Raw genomic sequence first — 11,104 nt, forward strand, 5'->3', positions numbered from 1 at the left:
GTATGCATCATTGGTAAGGTAGAAAGCGTCAACTTCTTGGTTATATCCTATTTCATGGTGCTCTGTGAGAAGACTATAAAGACGTTTTAAACTTCAAGAAGTCCTTACGCTTTTTTCACATTAAATTAATTTAGGCGTTTCAAGTTGAAGCACCTAGTATATATATATATATATATATAAATATATATATATATATATATATATATATATATATATATATATATATATATATATATATATATATATATATATATATATATATACATATATATATATATATATATATATATATATATATATACATATATATATATATATATATATATATATATATATATATATATATATATATATATATATATATATATATATATATATATATATATATATATTTATTATTTGTATCCGAGCCGTAACCACCAAAATCAGTGAAACTGCAAAACCTCGTAATTGACTTTTTTAAAAATGTTCAGGAGAGAGTTAAAACTAAATAGATTAAAAAGTTTTTTCTTACATATAATAATCTTTTGCTATTAATTGTTATATTGTGTCTCTAACTGATATCAAATATTTTGAAAAAAGTATAATCACTAGGGGTTGGGGGAAAGCAGTTACGTGTTTTTGTAATTCATGTTTGACAGCTTTTGGTAGATACAAGGTTTTTCCACTAAAAGGTAACTAAGTTGTATAGACAATATTTTGCACGTTTCATTAATTTAATTTCCTCAGCCTGCTAAATAATTTAGTGTTGGGGCTCTAATTTCATTTAAATGATACTTGTTTTGATACTAATTGTAATAAACCTAAAAATTCAATTAAAAATTTAATATTTCATGTGACATTTTATAATAACAAAAACATTTATGACTGTTGACACAATAATTATCAATCTCATCAAAAAACATCTCGCTCAAATTTCTCATCAAAAAATATCTCGACAATAATTATCAATCTTATCAAAAAATATTCTAATACAGTTGATCAATCTTCATTAATAAATCTTCATTAATCTCAACTAATATTATAAGTCGTAATACTCAATTAATCATGCGGAAGATTGTCATAAAACTCCCAACAATATGAGGGCAGAACTTGTTTGAGTTCCAGGAGATGATTAAATTTCATCTTTGAAATTTTACGTGGCCGTGAGTAAAGTCTAGTTGGAAGGAAAGGCCCACGTGCTGGTCTCTTAGACAGTGGTTGCCATTTATCTGAATACAATAACTTGTATTTCATAATTCCTTCTGGTGTGTAATACGCCTAATGTCTGTTACTACTGGATCACCAGTTTTAAACCAAGTCTAATTGATTTATAGTACGAAACCGGTGCGTAGGATTTAAAGAAGTCGTGGGTTAGATATTTCTCTGAGTATGGATTTTTAACGCATGCTTCGCGACATACGCCAACATAGTCAGTCGGCAAATAAATTTCTTTATTCCTCAAACGGTGTTCGATTGTACTATGAACTGAATCTACTTCCATTTGGGTGTGACCTTTTTCCAAGTAGCGCTGTTCTATCGTGACCTTATATTCAATCGCTAGGGCTAACAAGGCATTCGAGACAACTGCGTTTCGGTTTTGATAACAGCAACCATCGCTGTACAGAATCAACCTCCTACATGTAGGGTTTGAGTTGATAAAGGCTGTCACATGGTCCGATATCATACTCGCGAACACGTCTCCGTCTAAACCTCTTTCGCTTTCATTCCATAAGTAGCATGTGACGTTACCTTTAGCCTCATTGTAAATTGTAAAATTATGAACGCATAATTTTGTTTTGTAGTAGAATGCATTGGCTTTAAGAAATGGAGCCATTTTGACAGCTTGGACGTCTATAGTGAACACTGCGATCTTATCAGGATGTGCAATGGAGTCAGCTTTATCTGCGGCTTTTTGACTTCGAGCTTCTTCTTTACGTTGCTGATGAACATTGTATACTTCATCTGAAATATGACCTAATTTATGTGTCATGCATGTGTCACATTGATTATTTTTGGGACGGTAAATTGCTAAGTTAAGAGCTTCAAATTCAGCGGCTACAATTGTTCTCGAGAGTGGTTTCAGTTGGGGAGAATTTGCTTTAAATGACTCTTCGTATAAACGATACAAGACCATTGCGGACATTATTGGTGGTTCAAGATAGAGTTTATTAGTCGTAGCTCTACAGTAGTGAGATGGAGGAGTGGGAAGATTTTTCAAAAAAGTCAGTAGAAATGTTTTCCTCTCATTATCAGCTGGAGTATTACAACGATTTCTCTTTGGTAAAGTTTTTGTATTGAAGGTTTCGTGCATACCACTACCATCTAGACTGGACTGCGCCCAGTCACGAACCTGCCACTCGCGCATTCCTAATGTCGAAAGAAAAATCTTCTTGCAAACTTGAAATATTCTATTGTCTTTTTTTAAAAAATACTTTAGAGTTGAATTACGGCGCGTTGTCTCGGCTGTCTTTCGCTTCGGCTCCGTCGATTCTACGAGAGTCGCAATATACGTTCGCCTCATTCCCCAGTCCATTTTACCCCAAAAATGTTAGAAAATTTTTTCTCGATCTCTCTCATCGAAGCTTTGACAAAAACAATTCTTTGCTTTTTCACAGCAACTAGATTGACACGCAGGACCTATACTGCGTGGTGCTTTTACTTCTGATTGTACAAAATTACCATCACGGTTTTTTTAGACCTCTGTACTCTTCTCTTTTCATTCGCTTTAGAGCATTACGTTTTCTTTCCCAATTATTTGGTTCAGCTCGCCCCTGTTTGCATCTTGTTTTCTTTGTTGTTGACGGTTGTGTTTCAAAGTTTGGGGGATGTTCTTGATCATTTGAACTCACATGAACTGATGAACGGGTCACGCGGTTATTCGAAGAAGTGCCGGGTTGAGGAGACCTGTGACTGGTTGCTGACATTTGTGAATCAACAGATACGCGGGCAGCACCAGAAAAGAGCGGTAAATTTTCCACATCTGATTCATCATTGTTGGAGGATTCTGAGTACTCGTGTTCATCGGAATAGTTTGAACCAGAATCTTGAAGATCGCTGGAATCACTAGATTCATTTTCTGCACCGGTATCATTTACCGTAATAATTTCAGAATTGGACAAGCGTTGTGTCGAGAGCTCACTATGATCCTGGTTTTCGGTTGAGCCAAAAACTCAATCAATTGAGTCAAAGTTGATTAAATCAGACATGTTAGCTGTGTCTATATCAGGGACGTGGTGGCCCAGTACGAGGTTACGAGGACTTGTACTGGGCCCTGATTCTGGCTCAGGAAACTGGGCCCCCAAAACGTAACTGGGCTCTTAAATCTTAAAGAAAAAAAATTTATTTTAGTTCTATAAGTTTCTATTAGGGCATTTTTTACAACATTTTATTTAACTTGCTTAACGTTCGTTTTTTTGTTTGGTGTCCGCGCAAAATAAATACTAGGTCAGCGGTAATAATAAAAAAAATACGCTAAACTTTAGTTTAGCCTAATTAAAATAAAAGCCTAAATAAATAAATAAAAGAAATCGTTAAGAAAAGTAATTAAAACAAACAAAAGACGACAAACTTAGTTTAGCGTAAGTAAATATAATCGCTGTTGAATAATAATAACAAAAAACATTGTTGACCTGAAATTAATAGATTTTATACTGTAAAAAAGTAAGTAATGCTTTAATACTTTACTTATAAATAGTAGTTAAAAATAACAATTAAAGTTTTAAAAGTAAATAAGTAAAAAAAAAAATTCTTATCAACGTAGAAATATAAAAAAGAAAGCTAAATATAAAAAAGAAAACTGGAAACCGAAGTTGATTGATTTGCTTATCTTGCTCGAGAAAGAAAACGGAAATTTCGAGCTTGATCAAATGAATCAGCTGAACAACGAGCACCTCGGCTAAAATAAACGAAGAGAACGATATGTTAAGGCAAGGGCGGCTGAAACAGAAGAAGGTAGAGGCAGACGTATTGCTAAACGAAAAGAATACCGAAAACAAGCATTGTAGTGACGAACGATTAAACAATGTCTCCTTTTTATCTGATAAAATTAACCATCCCATCAACAGAAAAAAGAGAAAATTGTTATTGAAAAATTCAAAGCAATAAATATATAAAATGCATGAATTGATTTGCTTTGCATTGATAAATATGGTTAATATATATTTGATAAATATAATTGTGTGTTTAATGAATTTTTGTTGTTACTTTCATTCACTACTACTCAATATGCTCCAGTCCACTCCTATCGGAATTTATAAAGAGTATTACTTTTTATAAATTCCATGGACCAAAAGTAGTTATAACTTAAACGAAAGAAACCAATGCCCTGGATTCTATCATAGGACATATTTTTAATTTTATATTTATTTGTGTTTTAGGTGAAATGAAGGAGAAAAAAAAGAAAGAGGCAACATGGAAATACAAATCTGGTGCTGAAAAAAAAGCTCAAAAACGACAACATGAATTGAAAGCAGCTGGTAATGATCCAAAACAATTAAAGTTAACGGCAGGTCTCGTGTCAGTGCAAGTGCCACAAATAAAAAGAAAAGCTGGGACATCCTTTACAGCAACAGAGAATGTAGAATTAGTATCAACATCCATTGAGAATATCATAAGTAAGCCTATTATTAAAACAGGGCCAATAACAGAGATTAGTGACCAACCATCTATACAAGACACAGACAATATTCAAGATGACATAACTGCAGCAGATAAAGGAGCAGAACTACAATATTCAGATACATTCAGAAACCGAAACCATGCTGAAACTGAGAGAGTGACTGTAGAAATGGGTAATTATGAAGTGCCTGTAACTGCAGCGTTGGACCTAACTCTAGCGGAAAAAATTATTCAGAAGCAACCAGACAACGTTGTAAATGTCAATGAAAATAATCCAGCTAAATTCCTAGAACTGCAAAATGCAAAGATGATTGATAAAAAGCAATTTATTGTATTAGGGCCAAATCAGCCAACAAACCATTCAAGGTTATCTAAGTATTAAACTGAATCAGTTAAAGTTAATGACATTGAAGTTGCGCAGAAAAGGTCATCGCTAACCTATTCTCTATCACTAGACAAACTTTTTTGCACTGTTTTTTTATGCTTTGGACCAAGAGAGGACATAAATTCTTTACGTGATGGGTTTGATAACTGGTCAAACTTAAGTCGCATCATAACAAAGCATTGCACCCAGAAAAACCATCGAAATGCTGCAGAAGCTATGGCTCATGTGCAGAAGCTATGGCTCATATGCAGAAGCTATGGCTTATATGCATTATGAGACTCAACAATTGATAAAATATTAAATATTGAAACTATGAGACATCTGAGCAAAAAACGTAAAGAAGCGGAGAAAACTACATCAATACTTAATACGAGTTATTGATGCTATTCGGTATTCAATCGCAGAGAGTATTTCTTTACGTGGAAATGAGGAAGCCAACTTTTACAACAACTCTGAAAAAAGTGAAGTCTTTCAATATGGTGCAGGTAAATTTCTAAATTTGTTAAATTTACTCTGTCAGTATGATGAGGTGCTGAATGAAAAACTCTCAAATACTCGCAGTACTCAAAAACAATCTGCTGGAAGGGGTGCTAGAATTACGTTTCTTTCTAATTATACACAAAACAAGCTGATTGATACTATGACACAGATGGTCAAGAAGGATATTTCAGAAGAGATAAATAATTCAGTATTCTTTTCACTATCAGCTGATGGCACCATTGATATTACACTCTGTGAGCAAACTTCTATTGTATTACGCATGCTGCAGAAAAGGCCGTTGTAAAGGAACATCTGATTTCAATGGTTGAAACTGAAACAACTACTGGCAAAGGAATAAGTGAAAAAATCAAAGATGAACTCAAATCAAATAACGTAAATATTCAAAAGTGTGTGGGTATGTCTTTTGATGGTGCGAGCAATATGCAAGGAATAAACAAAGGAGTTGTAACACATTTGAAGCATTGTTCTCCCATGGCAATAAATATTTATTTTGGATCTCATGGAAAAAATCTGGTAATGAAAGCTTGTGCAAAATCTTCTGTTGTTTCTGTTAACCTTTTTGGAACAGAAAACAAGCCCGATGATGTGCAAAAATTAAAGACTTTTCTATACGGAAACTCAAAGAAACGAAATAATTTATTTGAGAAGTGCAAATCTTTTCTTGAGGATGCGAATCAGTCTCTTGAACTGGCTGCTACCCACAGCGTTTGCTTCAGTGCCTTACAAAATGCTACAAACCGACTGCTGACACATTACCCTGCAGTAATCGATTGTCTTGAACAAATTTCAAATGACATGGAATTTAAAATGAATGTTCGAAGTAAAGTGCAAGGTCTTTTATCCCGATTTCAGTCATATGAAACAATTGTGACTTTATGTCTCTTCAAAGAAATTTTTACTATCTTGGGTTCCCTAAATAAAATTCTTCAAGAAGAAACACTTGATTTTTCCATTGCTATAATGTCTGTCGATGTATCACTGGAAAAGCTTCAAGTACTAAGGGACAGTTCTGACAAAAACGTTATTTATCTGCTGTTAAAATTGCAACTGAAGCTCAGTTTGAACAGCTAACATTTGTTGAGAAAAGGACTCGCAGAAAAAAACGACTAGGCTTTGATGAAACAGAAGATGAACAGCTTACTCAGGCTGAAGATCAGTGGCTAGCAGAAGTGTTTTATACTGTAGTTGATTCAGCAACTGCAGTTCTTGATGACAAATTTTCTTCACAGCGGAAATTTTTAGAAAGTATAGACATTTTTTTATTGAAGAATATGAGTGAAGATATTAGTCATAATTTTCAAAACTTCAATTCACAAGAAAAAATTCAATCAGTGCTTGAAAAATTTAAAATTTGTATCAGTTTAAATGAATTCACAACTGAAATGATTGATTTTGTGGAGATCTACAGAAAGGCTGCTGAGAAAGATAACAAAACTTTGCCTTCTTTTCTCACCATTTACAATTTTATGTTGAGGACTATGTTAGATGCTGTATTCCCCTCTGTTGCAGTTCTATACAAGATATTTAGTACAATTCCAACAAATTCAGCAGAGTGTGAGAGAGTTTTCAGTAAACTGAAACTTGTCAAAACTCTTCTAGCAAATTGATTGACATCAGAGCATGTTGGGGATTGTGTTCTCTTGTCAGTGGAACATGAGAAAATGTGGAATTTGACGCATTGAGACATAATAAAAAACTATGCTGATACAAATGAGTTACGTAATATTTTGTATTCATAAAAACTTTTTTTAGTATAAATATAATTTTTCTTGATCGCTAATTTGTCTCTCGTTAAAAGTACTTCACTGGGCCCCTCTTCTGGAAATTCGTACCTGGTTTTCAGGTGCCACCACGTCTCTGGTCTATATCCCCAAATGTCACATTCATTAACGACGAATTTATAGTAATGTTGTCGTTGACAGCATCCATATCATAATCTACATTAGACTTGTTTCACGAACCACACAAGAGTCTAATGTTGGATCCTTTTTATTTCCAGAGTCAGTTTCACTGACGGCTGGAGTCGGTTGATTGACTTTTTTCGAATTCGCCAACAACATCATTTTGTTATTGTTGTCACAATAACAATACATAAAAGACTACAAGAAAATAAATTTACAGTATAGAAAATATTTACACTAACATCAGGTGATTATCAGATTTTTTTCAATAATAAATTAGATATAATATGATTTTACTTTTAAGCATGTCTTTTTACAAAATAATAGTAAACAAATAAAAACAAAAAATAGAGCTTACAATTAATTATATTTATTAGAAAATTATATTTTACTGGCAATCTAACTAACTCCATTAACCTTATTAATTTCATCGGACCATGTGGCGATTTTAAATTTGTGGTATAACTGCAAAATCAAGTATCAGCAATATATAGAAGTGCAAAATCACGTATCAGCGCTGCACATTATAACTCGTCATAATCACTCTAATTATTCAGAAATATCTAATTATTAAATAATTTAAATTATACTCACTTGCTAGTACGTTTCTTGTAGTCGTTTAAAAATAAAAATTTGTCACGATTTACGTTGATAAAGGAAATAATCTTTGAACGATTTTTCGCACACTACTATAACCACCAAAAGTACTGTCAGAAATACTTTGTTATTGATGATACGTGGTTTTGCTTTCACATTTCGGGCTAATCTAATTACGTGTTATGTCACGTGATAAGTTCTGTGTAATTCTTTGGTCGGACTGTTAAGAACTTTTGCAGTTACATGGATACCACTTAATAGAAACGTTTTAAATAATAAAATATAAAAGCCCAAAAGTTGCTGTTACGAGGTTTTGCAGTTTCACTGACCATATATATATATATATATATATATATATATATATATATATATATATATATATATATATATATATATATATATATATATATATATATATATATATATATATATATATATATATAACTTCTTAAAATAACTAAATAGGATGGTATTGAGGATGATTTGAAAGCAAAACATAAAACCAGGTGTTCACTTATCACACATAAGCTGTGATTCACACCAGTGCCGGCCTTAGGGGGAGGAGGGCGAGGCTGGGCGCCGCCCAAGGGCGCCAGGAAACTGGGGCGCCAAATGTTGTATGCAAACTTTAACAATATAATAAATAGAAAAAATAGGTCAACCTAAATTTTTTCGAATGTTTGTTTTTTTCATAAAAATAATTTCTTTAAATAATTTATTTATTGTATTATTACACTGTTAAAAATTCTTTATGCAAAATTAATAATTTGATTAAAAGTGTTTCAATCACAGCATATATTTTGTGACTTAAATTCATTTTTTTACTTGTATCTTTCTCGGCGTTAATTATTTTGCGTTCCATCTACTTAAAGTTTAAATTTTAAACATTATTTTCGGTACGAGTTGCGAGCGCGTTGTTTATTGATTTGTCGAAGAAATTTAAAGTTGTATTTGTGATTCAAATTCAGTTTTTGTCAAGTTTTCAAATTTTGCGGTAATAAAAAGCAGGTAAGTGTAAATAATGAAATTGTTTATGAATTATTAGCTTGCGAATAATTTTTTATTTTAAAATTTTAGACAAATAGAAACTGTCAGCAGCAATCAATGGAGAGTACTCATAATAAAGAAAAAAATGTTTTTAAAACTCATAATAATAAGAAACCATCTGGTGCTCAATACAGAAAACGTAAAGCAGAAAAAGTTGATAATTTGAAGAAAAATTATAAAAAACTTGAAAATTATTTTACATCGGAAAATAGTGATTGTAATAAAATAAAGGAAGGAGAAAATGTTGCGCATGTACTTAGTGATACATCAACCAGCGATGAAGAAGACGGAATAGTATCAGTTGGAAATGTTCACTACGATGAAAAAGATATCGATAACGAAAATGATGATGGCCAAGATGGTGATGTAAATGATCGCACTAAAGAAACAGCAATCGATTACTCAGACTGTGGTTTGTGGCCAATTCATCGCAACATTCAATTTGTTGATTATGTTATTAATATAGGTGCAATACAAGTGAATTTGGACACATATCCACGCGATAATAGAAGACGACATTTTTCAAATGCTTATTATAACCGAAAACTTTTAAATGATGAGGTTATTTCACGACGTTGGCTTGTGTACTCAGTTTCTAAAGATGCGGGATTATGTTTTTGCTGCAAACTTTTTGATTTCAACATGAATTTAAAGTTAAACGGAAATGGATTCAATAAATGGAAGAATTTAACAGAAGCATTAAAAATTCACGAAAATAGTAAGTCACACAGAAATGCTTATCAACTATGGATTGAGACAGAAATACGAATAAAAGCTGGTGAAACTATTGATAAACAAGAACAAAAACTAATCGAAAAGGAGAGTTTAAGGTGGCGAAGTGTTCTTGAACGATTGATGAACATTACTTTATACTTGGCAACAAATAATATGGCCTTCAGAGGTTCTTCTGATAAATTGTATGCAGTTAATAACGGCAAATTTTTAGGGTTGGCAAACTTACTCGCTAAATTTGATTGTGTCATGTTAAACCACGTCACGCTAGCTCTTAAAGGAGATATTTCTGATCATTACTGTGGAAAAACCATTCAAAATGAAATGATAGCTATAATGGCATCAAAATTAACCAACATAATTATATCCAAAGCTCTAAAAAGTACTTATTATTCTATTATTGCTGACTGCACTCCTGACGTATCTCACAAAGAACAGCTCTCGCTTACGATTAGAATTGTAAATATATCAGAATATCCTATAAAAATAAATGAACACTTTCTTGGGTTTTTCAATATTATCGACACGACAGGTCTTGGTTTAACAGAAATCATAATTGGAGCTTTAAAAGATTTTGGACTGAATATAAGCTTTTGTCGAGGGCAAGGTTACGATAACGGTGCAAATATGAAAGGTAAAAAAATAGGTCTACAAAAGCGAATATTAGATTCGAATCCTTTGGCTTTTTACCTTCCATGTGGAAGTCATTCTCTCAATTTGGTTATTTGTGACGCAGCGCAGTCTTCACTAAATTCCATTAACGTTTTTGGCATAATACAAAGATTATTCACATTATTTTCTGCATCAACTTCACGCTGGAATGTTTTACTTAGTCATACAACAAACTTCACTCTTAAACGATTATGCGACACTCGTTCGGAAGCCAAAATTGAAAGCCTCAAAGCCATCCGATACCAAATAAGCAGCGTACATGATGCTTTAATTACTATATATGAAACTGAAACCTAAACTCCCGACATTGCACACGAAGCGCAAACATTAGCAGAACAATTTAAAGACTGTAGTTTTTTAGTTTCTTTAATTGCATGGTACATTGTACTATTCCAAATAAACGTTGTTAGTAAAGCAATGCAAGCCAAAGACATGGATCTAGTACAGTGCGCTGAAATGTTAAAAACATGCATTACATTTTTGGAAAATAACAGAACGTTTGGCTTTAAACAAGCAACGGTTGATGCCTAAGAGTTAGCTGAAGATTTAAACATCGATCCAATATTTAAGCTGCTTAAAAGAGTGCGACGAGTGAAACTTCATTATGATGAAAATGCTAATGATGAACCAATTCAAAATCCCGAGAAGAAACTTGAAGTGACATTTTTTA

General features: G+C 32.7%; 1 protein-coding gene across 1 annotated transcript in view; it reads left to right on the forward strand.

The window, feature by feature from the left end:
* The first annotated feature begins 8,869 nt into the window (after nt 1-8,869).
* The window catches only part of LOC136087611 (zinc finger MYM-type protein 1-like), a 2,873-nt gene continuing 638 nt past the window's right edge, over nt 8,870-11,104 (forward strand). Inside the window, exons 1-2 of the mRNA XM_065810924.1 lie at nt 8,870-8,991; nt 9,061-11,104. The exon at nt 9,061-11,104 is cut by the window's right edge and continues 638 nt beyond it. Of these exons, the coding sequence (XP_065666996.1) occupies nt 9,088-10,731 (1,644 nt within the window). The 5' untranslated portion in view covers nt 8,870-8,991; nt 9,061-9,087 and the 3' untranslated portion in view covers nt 10,732-11,104. The remainder of the gene's footprint in view (nt 8,992-9,060) is intronic.

This window comes from Hydra vulgaris, chromosome 11 (genome assembly GCF_038396675.1).
Source record: "Hydra vulgaris chromosome 11, alternate assembly HydraT2T_AEP".
Taxonomy (NCBI): domain Eukaryota; kingdom Metazoa; phylum Cnidaria; class Hydrozoa; order Anthoathecata; family Hydridae; genus Hydra; species Hydra vulgaris.